Source organism: Aedes albopictus, chromosome 2 (genome assembly GCF_035046485.1).
Source record: "Aedes albopictus strain Foshan chromosome 2, AalbF5, whole genome shotgun sequence".
NCBI lineage: Eukaryota > Metazoa > Arthropoda > Insecta > Diptera > Culicidae > Aedes > Aedes albopictus.
This window is the reverse complement of record NC_085137.1, coordinates 459,796,245-459,820,094: the sequence shown is the minus strand read 5'-3', so window position 1 is coordinate 459,820,094 and position 23,850 is coordinate 459,796,245. Positions and strand designations below refer to the sequence as shown.

Below are 23,850 nucleotides of genomic sequence, written 5' to 3'. Positions count from 1 at the left end.
CGGAGGACCATAGTGCACAGTTGAGCTTAGAGTTCTTCCCTGGCACTCGGACGTAGATCAGCCGCCCCTAACATGGGGATCAGACGCTGTTGTGAGCCGCTCCTCCTGGAGAACAGACGCTCAGGTTTACCGAAGCAAACCCCCCCTTGCCTGTCAGCCTATGACCAAAGTTCCCACCGGGGTTGGTTACCCGATCTTCCCTAAGGTTGCTCATAGTTTCCGGCCGGTACCGCGTGGAGGTAGGGATAGGAGTTGCTGGGCAGAGGCTAGTGGATCACAATGGGATCTGAAATGCGCAGCATACCCAGCCTTTACCGTGCCACAGAACATAGTCTATAGTACTCAGAAAGCCTCAAAGCACTGCTGGAAAATTCATGGTCCATGACTTGAATGATCTAGGTCATCCAAACCACCATGGAATTCAATTTCCCAAGATCTACAACATCTACCATCATTTGTGTTCACTCTGTTCAAGAAATTTAGCCACGTTGATGCCCATTAGACCTCGTTATTGTCGTAGTTGGACGTTCCGTGAAATACAAATGGCCTCCAAAACACTTTGAACTTTGGGTTACGATATCTACATAACTGTATCATGCTTAAGTTGTAAAACACATTCGTGGAGTGTAGTCTATACTACACTACAGGCTCTACTCTTGTTTTCGGTTCACTCTATCGGCATATTTTTTTCATGATTGAGTCTGTTGCACCTCATAATATTACGAGTATCTCTATGTGTTGCTATTTGGATGTCCACTGGCATACAAATGGACCCAATATATTTTGAAGTATGGGTCGCAATATCTGTTAATCTTAGAATATTTTTATTGTAGCGAATGCTCGTGAAATATAATCTACGCAACTCTTACAGCCTCGAAGAACAATTCTGATAACTTAGCAACATTCACTTGGTGATCTAGGTCATCCAAACTATTCTGGAATTAAGACCTTCAAGCTCCACCAGCTCTACAATTGAATCTCTTTACTTTATCCGCGGTGTAGCTCCTTAAAAAAATCCTTCAGAAATTTTTCCAAGACTTTCTCAAAGAATCTTTCTAGGTATTCCTCTAAGAATTGCCGCCAATGATTCCTGGAAGAATTCCTCCGAGAAGTTTTCAAGGAATTCTTCGAAAATTCTTCCAGGAATTCCTTCAAGAATTCTACCAGAAATTCCTACAAGAATCCCTCCAGGAATTTGTCCAAGAATTTCATCAAGAATCTCTCCAGATATTACTCTAAAAATTCTGCCAAGAATTCCTCTAGGAATTTCTCCAAGAATTTCCCCAGGAATTCCTCATAGACTTCTGCCAAGAAATTTTCCAAGCACTCCTCCAGGAATTCCTCCAAGAGTTACTGCAGGAATTCCTCCAAGATTTCGCCTATGAATTTTTACTTGAAGCCCTCGAGGAATTTCTCCAGAAATGCCTTCAAGAGTTTATCCAGAAACCTGCTGAAAATCGCCCAGAAATTCTTCCAAAAATTACTCCAGGAATTCATCAGAGATTACTTTCAGACATTTCTTCAGAAATTCCTCTAGGGATTCGTGAAGAAATTTTTCAAAGATATCCAACAAAAAAATTTCAGGAAATCCTCCAGCAACTTCTTCGGGAATTCGTCGAAGAATTCTTCCTGCAATTCCTCCTGGGATATTTTAGGAAATATTTTGAAGAATTGCTCCAAAAATTTCATGGAGGGTCCTTCAGGAAACCTTAAATAATTTCTCAAGAAAACAGTCCTGGAATTATTGTAAGAATTCGTCCAAAAATTCCTTCAGGGATTTCCTCAGAAATTCCTCCAAAAATCCTTAAGGAATTACGCCAAAAATTCCTCACGAAATTATTCGAGGAACTCTTTCAGGAATTACTCCAGGAATTCTTCCAGGAACACTTTCATGAATTCCTCAATAAATTCTTCTTGGAATTCCACCAGGAAGTTGCTTCAGGTAATTCTCCAGGAAATGCTCCCAGATTTCTTTCCAGAATTCCTCCAAGAATTTCTCCAAAAATGTCTCTAAAAATACCTCCAGCATTTTTTTTAAAGAATTTCTCCAGTTATTCCTCCTAAATTTCTGCTGAGAATTTCTCCACAAATCCCTCCAGGATATACTCCGGTATGTATTCCAGAAATTCGTCCAGCAAGTAATCCAGTAATTCCTTCAGGAATTCCTTCGAGAATTCTCCAGGAATTACTCTACAAATTCTTCCTGGAATTACTACCGGAATTCCTCTAGGAATTGTTCCGGGAAATACTCCAGGAATTCCTACAAGAAATATTCCAGGAATTCCAGTATTTCTCAAAAACTTCCTCCAGGATTTGCTCAAGAAATTTCTCCAGGATTTCCTCCAAGAATAATTCCAGGAATTTCTGCAAGGAATATTCAGGGAATTCCTCCAGGAATTACTCCAGAAAATAAAGATTCAAAAAATAGCGTCGAAAATACCTCCAGGAGTTCCTCGAGGAATTCCTCAAGTAAATACTTCAGAATTCCATTAAGCAGTATAGACTACAATTCCTTTAAGAATTCCCCCAAGATATTCTTTTAAAATTCCTTCACAAATTACTACATGAATTCTTCTAGAAAGTATTCTAAGAATGCCTTTAGGATTTTCTCCAGACATTTCTTCAAGAAATTCCTGGAAGAATTATTGTACGAATTCCTGGAAGAATTTTTCAAGGAACTCATGGAGAAATTCCTAGAGAGATGCTTGGTGGAACTCATGAAAGAAGTCTTGAAGGTATTCCTGAAGTAGTTCATGGAAGGGAATTCTGGAACAAATTCAGGATTGTTCGAGGAATTCTTGTCACATGTCTCGGAGGAATTCCTGAAGGAATTTTTGGATGATATCCTGAAGGAATTCTGGAAGGGATTCTTGGGGGATTCCTGTAGACATTCCTGGAGAAATTCCTGAAGGATTTCCTGGAAGAATTACTGAAGGTATTTATTGAAAAATCCCTGAAGGAATCGCTAGAGTAATTTGTAAATGAATCCCTGGCCAAATTCCTGGAGCGATTCTTGGAGGATTTTTTGACAGAAGCATTGAAGCAGGTCTTGAAGAAATTGTTATCTGAGTTCCTGTTCGGATTCTTGAAAGAATTTCTGGAGAAATTGAAAAAATTCTTAGCAGAAGTTTTGGAGGAACAACTGGAGAAATTCTTGAAAAAAAATCAAATTTTGGAGAAATTCCTGATGGGATTCTTGGAGGAATTCTTAACAGTTATTCCTGGAGAAATTCTTGGAGGAACTCTGGGAAGAAGTCTCGGAGCAGTTCCCAAAGGAATTCTCAGAGGAATTCCTGGAGTTGTCCCAGGAGTATTTTCTTGAAGGATTTCTTGAGGTTTCCTGGAAAATCTTGGAGGTGTAAGAAGGAATTTCTGGAAGATTTTCTGGATGAATTCTATTAGGAATTTCTTGAAACAATCCTTGGAGATATTTGTGAAGAAATTCCTGAAGGGATGCTTCGCAGAATTTAAAGAGGGACTACTGGTGAAATTCTTGGAGAAGGCCCTGTAGGATTTTTTGGAGGAATTTCTGGAGGGATTCTTGGAAGAATTCTAGGCAGATGTCTTGGAGGAATTCCTGGATGAATTCTTGGAGAAATTCCTTGATGAATTATTGGTGGAATTCCTGGAGGAATTCTTGAGGAAATTTCTGAAGACATTATAAGAGGAATTCCTGAATGAATTCCTGGTGGAATTCCAAGAAGAATTTATTAAGGAATTCCTGAAAGAGTTCCTGGAGTAATTTCTGAAATAGTTCCTGGAGTAATTTCGGGAGGAATTTTTATCGTAATTCCTTAAGGAATTTTGGAGGAATTTCTGAGGAAATCCCCGAAGGAGTACTCGGACGAACTCTAAGAGTAATCCCAAGAGTATTTTCTTGATAAATCACTAAAGGTTTCCTGAAGGATCCTGGAGGTATTAATGAAGGAATTTCAGGAGGAATTCTTTAAAAAATTCTAAAAAAAATCCCTGGAGGAATTGCTGGAAGAATTCTTCGAGGAGTTCCTGAAGAAGTTCCTGGAGGATTTCCTGACTAATTTCTATTGGAATTCCTTGAAAAAACTCTTCACGAATTCCTGGATGATTTCTGGAGAAATGTCTGAAAGTAATCTCGAATGATTCTCTAGAGTAATTTTTGGAAGCATTCCAGACGATTTCCTGAGGGTTTCTGGGTAAATTCTTTGAGGAATTCATAGAGAAACTCTTGGAGGAATTTCTGGAAGAATGCTTGGAGAATTTCTTGGCAGAAGTCTATGAGGAATTCCTGGAGAAATTCTTGGAGAAAAACCTAGAAGGGTTCTTTGTGAAATTCTTGGAATATTTTTTAGTGTAATCTTCTTCTTCTTTCTTCTTTATGGCTCTACGTCCCCACTGGGACTGGAAGATTTTTTAGTGTAATCTTCTTCTTCTTTCTTCTTTATGGCTCTTCGTCCCCACTGGGACTTGGCCTGCCTTGCTTCAACTTAGTGTTCTTTGAGCACTTCCACAATTATTAATTGAAGGGCTTTCTTTGCCTACCATTGTATGAATTTGTATATTGTGAGGCAAGTACAATGAATAGTGTATCAGGAAGTCGAGAAAATTTTCCTGACCGGTACGGGAATCGAACCCCCCCTGTCTCCATGTTGGCGGTCCATAGCCTTAACCACTAGGCTAACTGGAGACCCAAATAGAAATATCTGAAGAAATTCTTGAAGAAATTCCTGGTGGAATTCTTGGACAAATTTCTGAAGGGATTCTTGTAGGATTTTTTGGTAGAATTCTTGGAGGAAATCCTGGAAGAATTGTCGAGGAATATCTCGAAAAATTCGTGGAAGAATTCATGTAGGAATTATTGGCAGAAATTTTCGGAGAAATACCTGGAATGATTCTTTGAGAAATTTATGGCGAAAGTTTTGGAACAATTACTGAAGGAATTTTTGGATGAACTACGCAGATAACGTAAAGAGATAGTTGGGCTCGTGGAGCTTGAAGATCTTAATTCCAGAATAGTTTGGATGACCTAGATCGCCAAGTGAATGTTGCTAAGTTATCAAAATTGCACTCCGAGGCTCTAAGAGTAGCGCAGATTATATTCTGCGAGCATTCGCTACAATAAAAATATCCCCAGATTTACAGATATTGCGACCTTTATTTCAAAATATATTGGGTGCATTTGTATGCCAGTGGACACCCAAATAGCAACACATAGAGATACTCGTAATATTATGAGGTGCAACAGACACAATCGTGAAAGAATTATGCCGATAGAGTGAAGAGAAACAAGAGTAGAGCCTGTAGAACTTGGAGGTCCTAATTTCAGAATAGTTTGGAAAGCCTAGAATATCCCATGAATGTACCAAAAGCATCATAGTTGTGCACTGAGGCTCCATCAGCAGTATAGACTACATTCCACGAATATGTTTTACAATTTAAGCATGATACAGTACGTAGATATAGTAACCCAAACTTCAAAATGTTTTGGAGGCCAGTTGTATTTCACGGAACGTCCAACTACGACAATAACGAGTTAGAATGACACCAGATTTTCCACAGGGTTTGCGTGAAAAATACAGCAGAATTCGTACTACCGTAGATTGAACCGCTATCTTATCAGGCTCTGATCATACAATAGTTTTGACAGATTTTGACTGCAATTCCTATGGGAGTCTCTCTAGGACCGACCCAGAGTTGCGATGAAAATCCATATTGCAGATTTTCCCCAGAATAAATAAATACCTTCCGCAAGTCATAAATTAGCACGATGTTCCACGCTTTTCGATTTCAATCGCATTACCCATGAGAGCAGACCTAATTTAACAACAAGGCCACGTCAAGGACTTTTCTGAGCAATCGCAGCTTGGACTGCCCTATGGATACCTAATTTTTCATTCCCATTCCACCAATCAAACCTTGAAGAATTGAAACCTAGTAGACTCAAGAGAACCAGACCCTGAAACATGGCATTTCTTACCGGAAACCTTTCCCAGCGTTTGCCGCGTCATCCCAACTACGTGTTCAACGAAATTCCGGTAAGCATGGACCATGTGAATCAATGACAGTTTCCGAGGGGATATGAGGATTACCAATTGCACTTCAAATTGCAGGGTGATTGCAGTGCCATCCACGAGTTGGTCTCCCAGGAGAAGTGCCAATTCATCAAGTCAACGGAATCCTGCCAGAACAATGTCTTCTACTTCGATTATGCGTACTTTTTGTACTGCACGATCGGCGAGGAAAACGGCTGGAAGTTCAACCTGGGGGTCGCGCTTCTAGTGTCCGTGTTGATACTCTACTTCACGGTTCTGGCAACGACTGCTGATCAATTGTAGGTGGTATAACTATTATTTAACCCTTTGGAACCGGTGGGGTCAATATGACCCCGGCGATAAAACCGAGCATATCAAACGTGTTTGAAGCGAGCGAAGTTGCGGCAGCTGTGGTGAAATAATCCGGCTCCAAAGGGTTAATCGACTGGTACATTTGATGATTAACAACACCGTTTCCAAACTAGTTTCTGCCCTGTGCTGGCCGTAATAGCCAAGACGTTGAGAATCAGCGAGGCTGTCGCTGGAGTCACCATCTTGGCTTTCGGGAACGGCTCACCGGATCTGTTTACGGCAGTAAGCAACCCCAAAGATGACACGGAATTGATGTTTGGCGAACTGCTGGGAGCGGGACTGTTCGTTGTGGGCATTGTGGCCGGAACGATCCTGGTCATTAGACCATTCGACATCTATCCAGCTGGTGTGGTTCGGGATGTCGTATTCTTCATCTTCGCCGTCAGTTGGATAACGGTTTGTGCCTACGACGAACGGTTCACCCTGTCGGATGCGATCGTAGTGATTGTTTGTTACGTATTGTACTTGGCCGTGGTCCTGGTGGATTTCTTCGTATTGAGACGGAAGCTACATGAAGAAGAATCACGAAGTACCTACTAGAATATTCATCAGATTTGATATTTGTTAATAACTCTTGATTCCATTTCAGTGTCGATAGCGGGAGACCTGACTGAAAACAATGACTATTACCAAAAACTGCGGAACGAAACGGTCATGGTAATACGCGAACCGATCAAGGGCTCGGAGCTGGACATACGCAAAACCAGGATAAGTGTCTTTGTGGATGTTCATCACCGCCATCCGCCACCGAACCATCATCTGTTTCGAGATTTTTGCGAGCATATCAATCCGATCCATGGCGAAGATTGGAACGAGGAAGGTTGGTTTTCCAGGACGTTGACCGTGTTGAAGGCGCCGGTGCTGTTCACGCTACTTCTGATCATACCCATTATGGACTATACGGCTGTACGGCACGGGTGGACGAAACTGTTGAACATTTTGCACTGGTTGACTCTTCCGCTGATGATGCTATTCGTTACTGGATGTGAGTATTGAACGTTATATTATATACTTATTAGTTAATTTGGCGAGGAGGGGCCGCGAAATGCACTATTTCGTAAAATGCGAATTATAATCTTTCAATCTCTCATTTCAGTACTGTGCAAAACCTTCCTAAGCTTCCCCGTCTGGGGCTGGTTGCTGATCTGTTCCGGCACGCTAATGGCGGTTCTCTTTGCCACCTCACGAACGGATCGACCTCCCCGGTATCACATGGCGTATGCGTTGATGGCCTTTGTCGGTTCCATTCAGGTAATTTACGTCGTGGCCCAGGAAGTTGTCAGCTTGTTGGTGACACTGGGTTTGGTCCTGAACCTTTCCAAATCGATGCTTGGTCTATCGGTGCTGGCCTGGGGCAACAGCATTGGAGACCTATTTGCCAACATAACGCTGGCAAAGCGTGGATATGGAAAGATGGCTTTCGCCGCATGCTTCGGAGGACCGTTGTTCAGTAAGTTAGTGGATGATTAAACTAATACTTAATTAATCGTATGAATTTTCTTACAGATTTATGTCTTGGACTCGGCAGCACAATGATTGTTCGGGCCTCCAGGAAAAAGGATCACGTGGCATTCGTAAGTTGACCGATATTTGATTCAGCAAAAGTTTCAACTTTTCTTTTCAATTCCACTAGTCCCGCGAGGGTGCCATGGGAGAAAATTGCGAGTGGTTCCTGGTCCAGCTGTTAGCCACCATCCTGTTTGTGCTGTTGCTCACCGGTTTCGATGGACGTCGCAGTGTCGGTATTATCATGATTATAATTTACTTGCTGTTTATACTATTTTGCATCCTGGGAGAGTTTGAGGTGCTCCATCCGTACGGAACGGACCATCACAATGAAGGGGAGTTTGTGAATTGAGCACGATAGGCGATAGTGACCACCATATGTAAGAATGAAGAAGATGTGTTACCAAATTTTGGTAATGTTCTAGTTTCACCGTTATTTTGAACCTATAAATCTTACTTCGTTACAAAAGCTCGTGTGTTTTCATTTTCTAAATCCCATTCCATCTTTGCGACGAAATGAAAAAGCATTAGAAAGTTACATTGCACAATGGTCTGAATCCACATCTATAGGAAAAAAAAACTATCTCTGGTGTCGTTTTTTTTTCTATGATTTCTCCTTCAAGAATTCCATCCTAAATTAACCTTAAAATTTCTTTTGGAATGCTTCAGAAGTTTTTTTTTTCTTCCAGAGCGTATCCCTTAGAATTTTAACAATTTTACACGGGTTTTCATCCGGGATTCCTCCAGGCGTTCTCTCGAGGATTGCTTCTGGAATTTGTTCCAAGATTCCTCCAGATACTACTTCCAAAATTCCGTCAGAGAGTCCTTCCAGGAATTCTATGCGAGATTCCTCCCGGAGTTTCTTCTGGGATTTCTTTAGGAATTATTTCTGAGATCCTTCCAGGAATCCCACAAGAACTTTTTTCAGTATTCCTCCAGAAACTTCTTCGGGATTTTTCCAGGACCTCCTTCCGGGATTCTTTCAGCAACTACTTCTGGGATTGCTTCAAGAACTTCTTCTGGGATTTCTACGGTAATGCCACCGGAAACTTCTTTCGGAATCCCTCCAAGAACTACATCCAGAATTTTCTTTTTAAGGATTTTTTTTTTCTAATTTTCTGACAGGAATTGCGTTGTGGATTTCTTCGGGAGCTTGTTCCGAAATTCCTTTTGGAAGTCTTTCTGGGACTCCTCTTGGCACTCATTCTGGGAAATTCTGGAATTATTTCAGAAACTGTCTCCAAGATTTTTTCAGGAAGTCTTTTAGGATTCATCTAGGAACTCTTTTCTGAATTCCCTCAAGCTTCGTTTGGGATTCCTGCAGATCATCTGGAAGTTCATTCCGGAATTCTTTCAGATGTTTCTAATGGAAATCCTCCAGAAGTTTATTAGGGAGTATTTTGAGAAGTTCCTCCTGCGGTTTTTGTGTATGGATTTCCTCATAAAGTTCCTTGCTGAAAAGTTCTGAAGATACTTCTGAGCAAAAGTTCCGGCGTAATTCCTGGAGGAATTCTTGGATTAGACCCAGCAGAAATTCCTGGGGAATTTCCTTGAGCAATTTGTTGGGTGAATTCTTGGAATCCCTAGGATAATTCCGGGAGAAATTCCTGAAGAAATCTCAAGAGGAATTCTGGAAGGAATTGCTGGAAAAATTTCTGAAAAAATCCCTTGAGAAATTCCAGGAGGATTTCCTCAAAGAACCCTTGGAGGAATTTCTGGAGGATTCCCTGGTGGCATCTCTGAGAATATCCCTCGAAAACTTCGTGGAGAAATCCCTGAAGTAATTCCTGGAGGAATGTCTGGAGGAATCCCTGAAAATTTCCTCAAAGTATTACGGAAGAATTTCCTGAAAGAATCTCTGAAGAAATCCCAAGAAGATTTCCAGGAGAAATTCCTGGACGAATTGCTGGCATAATTCCTGAAGGATGCCAGGAGTATTCCGGAAGAAATTCCTGAGGTATTTCCTGGAGGTATTCCTGAAGAAATTTCCTGAGGAAATTCCTAGATATTATCCCGGAGGAATACATGGAGGAGTTCCTAGTGGTATTCCTGTGGAAATTTCTGGAGGAATCTCTTGAGAAATTCTTGAAAGAATTACTGGATGAATATCTATAGGAATCTCCAGAAGAATTCTGAGAGATTTCTGTTTCTATTTCTGTTATTTTTCTATATCTGAAAGAACTCCTTGAGAGATTCCTGAAGGAATTTATAGCAGAATTGCTAGTGCAGTTCCTGGAGAAATTCTCGAAGGAATTCCTGAAGGAATCCCTGGGGTTATCCTTGAATAAATTTGTGAAGAAATCCCTGAAGGAATCTCTGGAGGAATCCCTGGTGGAATACCTGGAGGAATCCCTGAAAAATTCCTGAAGAAATTCCTGGAGAATATTCTTGAAGAATTTCTGAAGAAATCCCTAGAGGATTTCCTGGAAGAATCTTTGGAGAAACTTCTGCAGGATTTCCTGGCGAAATCTTCAAGGAATTTCCTGAAGAGATTTTTCATGGAGAAATCTCTGGAGGAATCCCTTAAGCAATTCCTGATGGAATCTCGGTTGAAATTTCTGGAGAAATACCTAGAGGAATTGCTGACATAATTTCTGATGTCCAGGAGCAATTCCTGTAGAAATTCCTGGGGGAGTTCCTGATGAAATTACTGGGGTTATTCCTGGAGAAATTCCTTTATAAAATCTTGGAGGAATAACTAGAGGTATTCCTTTGGGAATTTCTGGAGGAATCTCTAAGAGAAATTCTTGGAAGAATTACTGGATGAATTTCTAGAGATTTCTGGGAGATTTCTATTTCTGTTCTATTATTTTTCCATTTCTGAAAAAATCCCTTGAAAAAATCCTGGAGGAATTTCTACCGGAATTTCTGGATGAATTCTTGGATAAATCCTTGAAGGAATGCCTGAAGGAATCTCTGGGGTAATCCTAGAAGAAGTTTGTAAAGAAGTCCTTGGGGGAATCCCTGAAAAATTACTGATGGTATTGCTCCAGGAATTTCCTGGAAGAATTTATGAAGAAATCCCTAGAGCATTTCCAGGAAGAATGCTTCTGGAGGATTTCCTGGAGGAATCTTCGGAGGATTTCCAGGAGGAATCCCTGAAAAATTCCTGAGGGTATTCCTGGAGAATTTCCTGGAAGAATTTCTGAAAAAATCTCCAGAAGAATTTCTGGAAAAAAAATCTGGAAAAATTGTTGACATAACTTCTGAAGGATGTCCAGGAGCAATTCCTGGATCAATTCCTAGACAAATTGCTGATGATATTCCTTAAGAAATTCTTGGAATAATTCCTGGAAAATTTCCTGGAATAGTTCTTGGAGAAATTTCTAAATAATATCCTGCAGGAATTGCTGGAGGTTCTCCTTTGGGAATTGCTGGCGGAATCCTTAAGGGAATTCAAGGAGGATTCTCTGTAGGAATTCCTTCAACAATTTATGGATGAATTTCTGGGGGAATCTCTAGAGGAGCTCTGGGAGAAATTTCTGAAAAAATCGCCTGAAAAATTCCCGGAGGTATTTCTAGAGAAATCTGTGGAGGAATTCCTGGAGAAATCCTCGAACGAATTTCTGAAGAAATACCTGGAAAAATCACTAAAAAAGTTTCTGGAGGAGTTTTAGTGCAAGTCCTGGAGGAATGCCTGTAGCAATTCCTGGAGGGAATACTGAAAGATTTCTTGGCGGAATTTCTGGAAAAAATCCTGGAAGAATTTCTGAAGGAATCCCTGAAGGATTTCCTGGAGTTATTCCTGGAGGAATTCCTGAAGAAATTCGTGGATGAATCTCTTAGAGAATTCGTATAGAAATACCAGAAATAATTCCTTAGGAAGTCGCAGATGGAGTTCTTGGAAAAATTCGGGAGGAATCCTTAGAAGAGTTTCTGAAGAATCTCCAGAAGGAAAACCGGAAGAAATTTCAAGTGGAATTACTAAGGGAATCCCTAAGCAGTTCCTGGAGGATGTACTGAATCAATTCCAGAAAAGTTCCTTAAAAAATACAAAGAGGAATTGCTGGAGGAATCCTAAGAAGAGTTCGTGGGAGAATCTTTGGAGGATGTTTGAAATAAGTTGTTCCAGAAAGAGTCACAGAAGGAAGTCCCGAGTTAATCCCTGCAGAAATTCTTGGTGGAATCCCTGGAGGATATCCTAGAAGAATACCCGTAGAGATTAACGGAGGAATCTCTAGAAATACTCCTGAAGGAATCTCTAGAAGGAATTCTTGGAGGAATTTCTGGAGAAATCTCTATACGCATTTCTGAATTAATGATTTTTTAGAGGAATCACTGCAACAATTCTCAGAGGATCCCTGGAATAATTCTTTGAGGAATCTCTGAAGAAATTCATGGAGAAATCCCAGTAAAAGTTTCTGAAGAAATTGCAGATGGAATCCTTGGAGAAATCCTGAAGGAATTCAAAGAAGAGTTCGTGGAAGAACTCCTTGGGGAATCCCTGTAGCAGTTCCTGAAGGAACCCCAGGAAAAATCCTGGGGAATTCCTAAACAGTTCCTGGCAAGGTTCCTGGAGGAAGTATTGGATTATTTTTTGGAGTAGTTCCTGAAAGAATTCCAAGAAAAACTCCTGAGGGAATTCTAAAGTGTTCCTGGGGGAACCCTTGAAGGATTTTTTCAAATAATTCCTGGAGTTGTTTCTGAAGAAAACACAGAAGATATTCCCGAGTGAATCCTTGGAGGAATGCTTGAAGGAAAACCTGGAGGAATCCCGGAAGCAATCCCATGATGAATTCCTTAGGAAATCCCAGGAAAGCTTTCTTAACAAATTCCTGGAAGAATTTCTGTAGGAAAAAAAAATGAAGACATCCATGTCTGCAATAATTTTTGGACGAATAATTGTTGGAATCTTTGGATGGACTCCCAAAATAATGTTTTGTACAATGATTTAAAGAACTCCTGGAAATTTCTGTAGGAATCATCGAAAAAAGCACTAGAACAATCACTGAAGGAAGTTCTAAAGATATCCCAGGAGAAATTCCCGGAGGAATGTCTGGTGTAACCCATACAGGAATTCTTGAAAAACTTTCTGGAGCAATACACTGAAGGAAGCTATGGAAAATTCCTGAAGAAATTCATCGATGTATCCTTGCAGAAGTATCTGTAAAAAACTGAAGGAATCGTGGGATGAATTTTTGAATCATTTCTCGGAACAAACCCTAAAAAACTATCTGAACCCTGCAAGATGTCCATGGAAGAATTCACGAAATAGAAACTCCTGGACGTGTCCCTTGAAGAATATTTGAAAGAATCCTTGGAGAAATTCCTGAATAAATGCCTGAAGGAATTTCTGGAGATATCCTTGAAAGAATTTGTAAAGAAATCCCAGGTATTATTCTCTTAGCATGACGTTTGTTTGAATTGAATACAAGTGAAAATTCGTGCGGCAGTAGCACATAACTGCACTCTATAGCAGCATATAATTCTACAAAGTCCTTCTTTTTCCCTACCGGAAACATGGCACGCTGTTTTTGTATTCCATGAATAAACATCACACAATTTAACCAATCAAACAAGCTTGTTATTTGATTAATTTCTATGATAATATTGGAATAGATCTCTTGGAGAAACACTTTGATAATCTTCTATATATATATAAATGAGTTTGAAGTCCCTTTGAGGCAACAAAACTCACGAACGGCTGAACCGATCAGGATCACTCTTGCACGGTTAGATTCGTATTCTTGGTCGCTGTGTTTATATGCAAAAAAAAGTTACGAAAATCAACTAAAAAAGTAAGAAAATTGATAAAGTACTGATTTTTGAGAGCTGGGAAGGAAATCAACACGATTGAAATGAAACCAATCTAGAGTGCGGTGACGTTATGACCTCAACAGTTGTCAAACCACCACAGCTTGGCAAGACAAAGTTTGCCGGGACAGCTAGTTGTTGAAGGTTGTTGATAAAAGCCTCAATTATTAGAATAGTCTAGAGAATAGTTTTTTTTAAATATTTTTTTCTGGAACTCTTGAATTATTGATTATTTTTGAGTCGGCTCGAATTAAAAAAAATCTATGCGTTGAATGAAAAACACAATTATGGCGACTATTTTCCAAGGCCTTAGGTGATGGTCGAAATTCAATACCACGTGCAGTCGCAGCAGCCATCACATCACCCGGCCATGTGGCGACCCTTTTTCAAAAATTCAGGCCAAACATGTCTAAAGGTCCTATCTGCAGAAGAGAGGCTCTCTTTGGTTTTCCTCTCTTTCGTTAATATCTCAGCTGTTCATTTGAATTATGATTATCTCCTTGCATAAAACGATGGTCAAATCAATTGTCTTTTGATTTGTAATGCAAAAGTAGTTGAAAAGTGTACCATTACATTGCAATAATTGAAAGAGAAAGTGAATAAAGAGAGCCTCTCAAATGCAGATAGGACCTATTGAAATGTTCGGCCTGAATTATCAAAGCGCCCTGTTGGGAGGTATGCACCTCAAACGGAATCGCTCAAGTAATTTTCGTTCAGTGCATTATTTTTCCGTGACTGGAACGGTCAAGAAATTTAACACAGCAAGCCCCATTTGATTTGACGTTTCGTTTCGGCTCCGTACTAGGATCCGGAATAAAGCGACGCTTTTTTATTTCTTGAGCGATTCCTTGCATGAATTTTCCACGCATCGAGATAGGCCAAGAAATTTCTTGCAATCTCCGTACTACCCAACATGATGGAAAATTTGGAAACAGGTCTGAATCTCGCGCGTATCTTTCAATCCGGTTAAAAGTAGTCGCGAGTCGCCAAACTACATAGAAGGTAGCATAGCTGTAAGCACATTTCGAAGAGAGTGAACATTAGTATTCTTGTACTCTACTGAGGCGGTTTGTACAGTGCTATTGATCAAGACCCTGGATAGAGGAAGCTAAAATTCGAACAAGTCAGAAAAGGAAGTGCCAGCAGTTTCACTAGGTGTATTCACCACCCTTGTACAATTCCGCGATGGACAGTGAAGTTTTCCCAATCCAAGGCCTTCCGGATGAAGTGCTGGAGCACATTTTCTCATTTCTTCCGTTGTCGGATCGAAAATCGGCTTCGCTCGTATGTACAAAGTGGGAAAATTTGGCGTTCAGTCGTCGATTCTTGCGCAAAGTGGTGCTCGAAATCCAATTAGAGTATCCAGATCCAATGCTATATCAAGTACCATTCCTGCGCAGAAGTAAACGCCGCTATGTAAATGTATTCGCTGTTATTTACCGCAGCAACTTCTGTTTCAAAATTTTGATGATGATTTTGGAACTCTTCGCTGCAGATGTGGAGAGTTTCCACTATCTGGGACATTTGGACACGAAGCAGTTGAGTACGGTATTGAGCCGTTTGTCGAATCTGCAGCAGCTGACAGTTGGGTGTAACATGGATGACACGTCACCTCCGTTGGATTCGCTTAAAGAATTGCAGATCGAAAGTCTAGATGCTCCCAACGTGACCCAGCTCGGCATCAGATTATCAGCACCAGCGGAAGCAAGAAATATCCTGCCTGTTATGCGACGACTGGCTCCACAGCTTAAGAACGTGGATTTGCATTCCACGGGTTATTTCATTCCTTTGGGACAGCTGCAGTTTCCAAAAGCCGAAGTGCTAAATATTGGCGGAAGACTGTGCGAAACGGAAAACATTCGGGCTCTACGAACATTCTTCGCTGGATTTAAGCTTTTGAAGGAAGTGAGACTCGATTCCTCCATGCAAGAGATAGCGCTGGATTTGATAACGAGTGAGTGCCCCTCAATCGAATTACTCGAATTTAATTGTCCCCGCTTCCATCCGATTCCATTTCATTTGTTGGGGCGCCTAAAATACTTGAAGGTAATTTAAACAATCGCATGATTTTTTATTTATCTTTGTGACTTCCTTATAACTTTTTTTTAGACATTACGCCTCGGAGAAGTCCATGATGTTCCAGATATCAGCTTGGAATGCAGCCCAATGGTTAGCGTGAAAACTCTTAGTCTGGAGCTTTCCGATTGTGAAGAGAGTTCGATTGAACGACTACGACACCTGCTACCGAACGTAATCGCCATAGATGTAGCACTGCGAGACGAATGGTACACCGAGAAGGGACTAAGACACATCTGCCAAAACTTCCGCGGACTTCAACGTTTGAAAATTTCTGACAGGGACTCTTGGCTTATACGGCGCATCAACAGTCTTCGTGTTTTGCAGCACCTAGAGCACCTGGAAGAACTTACTTTTATGTTCATTCGCACACGGATAATAGAGATACCACCGAACGTACATCTTAAACGATTTGTGATGCACTATCCCGAGCAGTTGTCCAACGACGATTTGCTTGAGTTGGCGAGGCAGTACCCAAACCTGCGATACCTTCAGCTGGGACCGAAAAGACAAGTAACATCTGAGGGGATTGAAGCTTTTAAATCACTACTGGTGAACTGTGCGGTGCATTGTGACAACCCGAGCAGCGAATGGGGTTTATGAAATTAGATGATTGTTTACAACTAACAAGACAAGTAAGTCGATTTTTCTTAAGTATTTCGATGAGCCTAGTGTTTAATAAATAAAATTAGCTGAAACCCGGTCGTATGTAACTTGAACTGCTTCGCAGTGGTGTCATCTAGGTAACACCAAGTTACTCACTGAGTAACCAGCTCTTGATATATAAACAAAAGTTTCAATACCCCCTATGAACGCTCTTAAAATGTTTACCAATATAGAAAAATTTACCTACGCACTTTTCTCCATTTCATTTTTATTATTCTTTCACTTTTCTTGGTATGAGAAAATCATCATTTTTACGATATTTATGCGATATTAAACTTCATCTCTGATATTAACATATTTTGTGCTCCTATTCGTTATCGTGTATACAAAAAATTAGCTCTGTGATTCTAGAACAGCTGAAAAGCCTCTGATATTATAGATCATATATATATAAATTTTCAAACTTGTTCGCAACCTAGCCAATACTATCATATCTATCATTTCAATACTACTTTGAACTCTATTTCCCTTACACTCTGAGAAGAAAATGACCGATAAAACCATAAAATGATTAACTTAAATACATATGGAAATAATTCGTGCTACTTTAGCCGGGTCATGAGTTTGATTCCCAGCCTCAGCAAATTCTGGTAACTTTCATAGAATGTATTGATTAAAAATATACCATTTTGCTTCCAAAGATGAACATTGTTCGGTACTTAACCTCACATTTGATCGCGAAAATATTCTCGAGGGCAAAATGTGATATTGAAAAAAGGACGAGCCACATATTATTCAGAAGATTTATTTAATCCATAGAAATATTCACAGTCACACGCACACATTCCGACTCGTTCTTCCTCTCTTTCTCTCAAACATATTTCTAAATAAGTTATTCATACCTACAGGTTCTTACGGCTAAGTAGTTGGACAATTCAGTAGATCTAGGAGTAGTTTTTTCTTTATCGAACTTCTTTAATGGCATACGACTTGCAGTGTTTTTTTTTTCTCTTCAATCTAATACGGTAAATTTTGCACTTCTGTCGGATGAAGTTAAACTTACTTGTTTGTTGTTATCACTTACAACTTAAAGGCTAATGCTCATATATCTCTTAAGCAGGTGTATACAAATTATTTGCATTTAAAGTAATACAAAACATACAAAAAAATACAGAGGAATGGAAGGGTAGATTCTTACTTTCTGTACACAAAATCTCAGGGGAAAGAAAAACTATCGTCAGTACGCTGAATACGGTTCAATAAAAAAGATGGACCTGAAATGGACGTCTTCATTACCATATCAAATCTACCAACCTAGGAGAACTACCTAGGTGTCTCAAATTCAATATCAACGGCTATCTATATGTTTTCTGCTTCTGGCGGAAGATTGAGTCTAGAGGACATTTCCTAGACAGCTGTAGAAATTTCGGTGTGTTATGCTTGGCGGTAGCGTGTGGTAGGATGGATGGTGGGTGGTGTTCCAAAGTTTCAAGTCTTCGTAAAGTTTGGTCTTTCGTGCAAACTAAGTGAAAGCCAGAAACAGTTATATTGCTTTTTATTAGGAAAACGTTATTCAGTACGTTAGTACTTTATTTAGATTGACAAAATTTTTTGGTTAATGAAAAGCTGCATTTTGCTGTCTTTGTGGTAAGTTGCTAAAACTGCAAATGCATTTTCATTGCCTTAGTAGAGATACTTTTCTCATGCCACGAGAAAAGGTCCTATAAGAGTGCAAGTGCAGTTTTTGGAATGGGCAAACCTAAACTGAGAAATGGTTCGATTGCGTGAAAACATTCTAAACGGTATTTAATGGGATTTCTTGACGATTGTAAATTGTTGAACTTTTGGTTGGAGGTTTGATTTGAAAGATTTAAGCTTGAGATAAAATCCTATGAGTTAGTGAAGTAATTTGGCCAAACTTTGGAGAAAATTGGTTAAACTTTTCATGAAGAGTGTGTGGGAACGTAGAAGATCAAAGGAACAATACCTTCAAAAGGCTACGCATTAAGAGAAACGGTATATCACACAGATGACATCTGATTCCTTCAGAAGAAAGATAAAAAGGCGGAGGAACTCCAAAATCGCGACTTAGTGAGTAAAAAGAAGATGAGAAGTCAGTCAGCGCAACTCTGTTCTCAAAAAGGAAGCCAACCGCTCATGCAGATGAGATAAGAGAGTGTGTCTCTCCAGTCAATAAAGGTAAGAATGCCGCAACACTGGTCTTCTCTACGATAACTTACGGTTCCTTAATGGGACAATGATAAATATTACCCACTTGTTCTTGGCGTACGACTGGAAATATGATGAACGGAAGAGATGAAAAAAGTTACTACAAAATCATCTAAAAAAAGCCCAGATCATTACCAAACGATAGTAACAAAAACAGACAATTTACGATGGAATCGATAGACCAATTTTTTCCTTGAAAAAGACCACATCCCATGGCCGAAACGTTGCGAGAATTAAGGACTGAGAGTGCTACATTCCTCCGATAAATATTACGTTTGTCCGTGAAAGACACGTCTGAAGTTCAGACTCTGAACAATTGTTAACCGACCCAACTGGCCAGTTAAAACGTCGGACACGTCCACAGCATTTACTATTAAACGTTGACAGTAGGAGAATTTGGGAAAATTGTTGTTTGGCCGAGATTCACGATGATGCATGGATTGCCGTTTGGTGCATAACCAGAGAGATTAGATTGTGTGATAAATAAGATTGTTAAGAAATTGTGAAGCCTTAATTTCCTTGTAGGGCTATTCATATAGTTGTGCTCATTCTACGAGTGGAGTGACGTGACGTAGCTCAATTCATCTATCGAGGTGAGGTATCACGACGTGAATGAGGCGATTCTACATTTGATTTATATGACGAGTAACTTCATTCTAGCCGAAATATCTCACCTCGATAGACGAGTCGAGCTGTGTCACGCCACTCTACTCGTAGAATGAGCACAAGTGAAACGGTTCCTCGGGTCTCAAACCATAGTTCAATCGATCGTCAAAGAAGGTCAAAGAAGGTAAACGGAAAACATACATTACTTCAACTGTGGTTTCAAGAAAATGCCCTCTCAGTCAATCCTCGTCCGGAAGTCTGTTTTCCAGCGACACTAACGGAAGAGGGGCGTCGACATCATGCCTCTTAGCCTAATAAATTCTCACAAATAATTGACGCCGCATTGGGACTGCATCTTTGTCTGCATCAATTGCGAAACGCTGAAAAATGCAACTAGTTTTCTTGATGTTCTATGTCTTGATTGGAACCTTTAATAAAATTTATTCTATCATCCTATCGCGCCGACCTGTGCGCGCACTACCTAAAGCTAGGGTGTATAATTGTTGAGTTTAAACATCTTCGCTACTTTGGACACTATCGTATAACAGGAAAACATGAAAATACTACATTTTGTAAGGTTTCTTCCTATTGTGGCTGCATTTTTTTTTACCTATTTAACATGTACGGATCCTAATCACGCTTATGTTTTGGCTAATGAAACTATCTCGAATCTCATTTAACACATTGAAATACTGTTACTGACTTCCATGTTCAGATGTCCATGAGAATATTACTTTGATGAAACTCTGTGAAGCTTTACCAAGTTATTTTTCTACCGAAATTTCAACACCGAAGTCAGAAACCCTTCCACTGTGAATAGTTATCTATGGGTATTTAAACTTTAATGATCACAATATCTCGTTCACTTTGAAACGCACAAACATACGCAATTCTATCTCACTATCTAATAATCAAAACCCAGAAGAAAAAAAAATCATCTTCGACAGTATGACTCTCTCGTTTCGTCCACCCCGATCCTAATCACCTCCGTTTTACCGTCATGCCGTCGAGTCGATAAAATCCGGCTGGTTGAGCTGCAGTCCTGCTACCGCTACCGAACCGTTGTTGCTGCTGTTGCTACTGTTCCCATTGGTCGTCTGGTTCGCGTTCAGATCGATGCCGTCTCCATTGGCCGACGTGATGGCTGACGTGACGTTCCCATTCTGCTGATGATGGGGATGATGCGAGGGGGCCATCAGGTGTGCCGGAAGCGATACCAGCGATATCGCCTGGAAGTTGGTCTCCTCCAGGTCACGTTGCAGCTGCATCAGGGCGGGCGATTGCTCCACCACCGACTGTACGCTGTGAAGCGTCTGTGGATGAAAGCGGGTTATGGTTTTGGTCGGGAGTAAACTCTTCGCTTTGGGAAGTGTTGTGTGACGGCGTGCATTACGTATTACTAAGTTTGTGGAGTCATGCAACATGCAGAGGTATGTGGTGATTTTTGTTTACGTGCATTAGGATGAGTGGTTTGGATGATTTCTCCCCAGAGTCTAGAACCATTGTAGGGAATCGCGCCACTTGGGCGGTGGCCTGTATTTTCGTCTGTTTGCCGCTATAACTCAGTCAAATTTGAACCAATTGACACAATTTTTGGAATGCGGTGAGATAGGTATAGTATCTACCCGTGTACAACATTTCATGTCATTTGGTTCAAAATTGACTGAGTTATAGTGAGAAACAGACGAATATAGAAGCCACCGCCCAAGTGGCGCGATACCCTAGCACATTGCAACGAACTTTTCACAATTCAAAACTGTATATTTGATAGACTTTCACATAACTACACAGTCGAGAGCACCATCGGCTACGTGTAACGTATTCCACGGAACGAATGTTCCGACGAGAAGTGAAGAGCGACTTTTGAAGAGAAGAACGCAACATGATCGGTAATGCTGCAGCAAGGAACCCGGTAGAACGTAGAACGTTACAAAGACAAGCAGTGGGAATAGTATACCCGCATCTTTTGGAAGAAAAATGCACCGCCAGGAAGGAACGGAGTGCGATAAAATTGAACTGCAGTCACCTGCAGTGTCGTTCGCAAGTGTAGTGTCTACCTAATGGTTGTGTGCATAGGATATCTACCTACATGAAATACTGTTCTATAGATAGAATAATAAATTATTCCCATTCAAGATATAAGCGCTTCTTCAACTTTAATACAGCCACGTGGAGAACTTAAGTCAACTTATGACTGAATAAAATCATCAAAACTGGATGTTTAAGAGCTGAACAAACGATTACAGTTCTTTTGCACAACTTTTGTTCAAATGAAGGCTGATTTGCACAAGCTACAGAAGCGCTTAATCAACATCAAATTGTTACCTGGGTATGTTTTTACACATTTAAATTGATCGCACGCGTTAACGGTATCTAGTCAAATGATGAATGACATAACTGCCTATGATTTCGCGAAAAAGGATTAAGATTGGAAACTTGGGCGTGGGAAACGTACATAAGGGATGGTGTCGCAGTTAAATTTATCAAGATGAGCCCAGATATCTAGGCGACCGCACTAAGTTGAAGAAAATGATAATGTTTCCCATTCACTTAAAAGGCGATCATTTAGAATGTAAGATCTTCCGAGCGATCACCATATCGAATGGCTCCTACAAAGCGCTATCACAAACCATCTTCCGATGTCTGTCACCTAAAACGTACGAGTTCGTGAGAAGTTATCAAGCCGTCTTCATCAACGGCCGGTCGACAACGGATCAGATTTTCGCCATACGGCAAATCCTCCAGAATAATTGCCGGAAAACCAGGTCCCAATGCATCACCTGTTTATCGACTTCGAGGTGACATACGACAGTATCGATGGCACAGAGCTATGGAACATCATGAGCGAGAACAGTTATTCTAAGTTTCATTGTCTCAATGCCGTTTGATTTTCTATGAAAATCTTTCTCTAAATCATAGTAAAAAAGGAAGTGCAAGAACCTTGTTGCAATGTGCATTGGTACAATCCCACATCGTCATCAGTTTGGGTGACTTTTCCTTCGAATGGATCGTGCGGTCATGCAGGAAAAAGTCCAGCTATTCGGGGAAGTTAAATATATTATCAACTCTTTATTTCATATTTTATAAATAACCAACAAAATAAATAACCTTTTAGGAAAAATAAATAAGGACAATATATGGAGTTAGGAATTTTGCGTTATACATGTAAGCACCCACAGCCAATCATGAAAGTAAAACAATAGTCAACGATATCGTAAAACAATCTCTCTGTATAGAGTATATATCACTTTAGATCGTTACCCCTCGGACAAAACTTTAGGAAACATACTATACGGAAAAGTAATAGGAAAGTAGTAAGCAAAGCACCTAACCATTGGGATGCATTGAAACATCTTGTGCACTAGCAGTTTTTCTATAACTTTGGAAAACTTCGGACTTACTTCCAGCGCTCGATCGATCGCTTCGTACTGCCTCTTGGCTTCCGCCAGAGCCTGGTGCCAGCTGGCTGTCATCACCAAATTGGCACCACTACCGCTCATCATCGCCCCCACCTGTTGTTCCTTTTCCCGGAGGCGAGCTTTCAGTTTGGGAATCTGAATGAACGAAGAAATGTATGACAATCACAACACGACATATGTAAGTGGTTACTCAAATAAACAAACCTCATTGCACGCTTGGACCACCTGTTGGATAAGGTCCGGTTCCGGAATCGAGTCGGCGTCGTTCCAGAGCTTGAGCGCACTGACGATATCCTCCCGGTTGATCATCAGACCACCAGCAGTACCGCCGACGCCGGTGCCGGAGCCGGATGAGATCGTGTTGCTATTCTGGCGGCTGTTGCTGCACAGGGTGCTCAGCTGGCAAATGTCTTCGTTGAGTTTCTGGAATTGGGATGGAAAAGCATAACAACTCAAAACAATTGTTCTTAACCTGACGCTTAAAGTTGTCTTAATTCAAAACTTCCAATAAATTAGCTATAATCCAATAATCATTATCCGATAAAATAAATAACTTGACGAAATAAATGAAGGTTTATGTATGGTTCCAAAAAGCATTCATTGTGTATCATCAACATCTAAGAAGAGGAATCGTGGTAAAAATCCTGGGAAGAACCTCAGGAAGAATACCAAAAAAAACTCCTTGAAGGAATTTCAGGTATTATTTCTGGAGGAATATGAGTGAGCATTTCAAAAGTTTATAAATCAAAAATTACCCGCAAATTTAAAAAAAATGTATATACTTTTGAAAAACTATATTGAAATATCCTCAAAAATTAAGTAGAAATATGGAGGGAAAATGCTCGAAATTTTGTATCCAATAAATTCCACCAAATCGCCTGAATTCTTCCAGGATTTTTTTTTGCCAAGAGTTTTTTTGGTCAGTTGCAAGAAATTGTTTTGACAATCCCAACAAAAATTTCTTTTAAAAAATAAATGACTTCCAAACCCTCAAAAAAATCAGGAACAAATATTCAGGAGTCGAATAACAGACCATATGACCTTTAAATTTTTTACACAGTTTTGAAACTGAACTTCGATGTCTGTTCTCTGTGCAGGTGATGTATCAATGTTGAGTTTTCGAAATTCTATCCATGATTCTTTCTCGAATTCCATCTAGGATTTCTACAATAGGTAATTCCTCCTTTAAATTCTTTCGCAGTTTCTTCCAGAATTCTTCCCGCGAGTTCTGCCTTTAATTTACCCAAGGTTTTTTTTCCTAGAGGTTTGCCAGA

At 40.2% G+C, this 23,850-nt stretch overlaps 3 protein-coding genes across 7 annotated transcripts in view; 2 read left to right on the top strand and 1 right to left on the bottom strand.

Annotated features, from left to right (window-relative positions):
* Nucleotides 1–5,749: 5,749 nt before the first annotated feature.
* LOC109418909 (putative sodium/calcium exchanger 7) lies at nt 5,750–8,355 on the top strand. The gene is made up of 7 exons (XM_019693131.3): nt 5,750–6,011; nt 6,087–6,307; nt 6,494–6,909; nt 6,970–7,365; nt 7,477–7,830; nt 7,887–7,954; nt 8,014–8,355. The coding sequence occupies exons 1-7, from the start codon at nt 5,940–5,942 to the stop codon at nt 8,236–8,238; spliced, it is 1,752 nt and encodes a 583-aa protein (XP_019548676.2). The 5' UTR covers nt 5,750–5,939; the 3' UTR covers nt 8,239–8,355.
* A 5,941-nt stretch (nt 8,356–14,296) lies between these two features.
* LOC134288611 (uncharacterized) lies at nt 14,297–18,921 on the top strand. The gene is made up of 2 exons (XM_062853952.1): nt 14,297–15,686; nt 15,750–18,921. The coding sequence occupies exons 1-2, from the start codon at nt 14,826–14,828 to the stop codon at nt 16,317–16,319; spliced, it is 1,431 nt and encodes a 476-aa protein (XP_062709936.1). The 5' UTR covers nt 14,297–14,825; the 3' UTR covers nt 16,320–18,921.
* Nucleotides 17,112–23,850, bottom strand: part of LOC109418893 (uncharacterized) — a 270,718-nt gene continuing 263,979 nt past the window's right edge. For all 5 annotated transcript variants that reach the window (XM_062853947.1, XM_062853948.1, XM_062853949.1 and 2 more), the window contains exons 10-12: nt 22,781–22,999; nt 22,559–22,711; nt 17,112–20,470 (exon numbers count right to left, since the gene is read on the bottom strand). In XM_062853947.1, the coding sequence (XP_062709931.1) occupies nt 20,156–20,470; nt 22,559–22,711; nt 22,781–22,999 (687 nt within the window). In that variant the 3' untranslated portion in view covers nt 17,112–20,155. The remainder of the gene's footprint in view (nt 20,471–22,558; nt 22,712–22,780; nt 23,000–23,850) is intronic.

Coding starts and splice junctions, on each gene's coding strand:
- LOC134288611 (XM_062853952.1), top strand. CDS start 14,826: ATGGACAGTGAAGTTTTCCCAATCCAAGGCCTTCCGGATGAAGTGCTG. Junction 15,687..15,749: donor GGCGCCTAAAATACTTGAAG/GTAATTTAAACA, acceptor ACTTTTTTTTAG/ACATTACGCCTCGGAGAAGT.
- LOC109418909 (XM_019693131.3), top strand. CDS start 5,940: ATGGCATTTCTTACCGGAAACCTTTCCCAGCGTTTGCCGCGTCATCCC. Junction 6,308..6,493: donor GCAACGACTGCTGATCAATT/GTAGGTGGTATA, acceptor TTTCCAAACTAG/TTTCTGCCCTGTGCTGGCCG. Junction 6,910..6,969: donor ACATGAAGAAGAATCACGAA/GTACCTACTAGA, acceptor ATTCCATTTCAG/TGTCGATAGCGGGAGACCTG.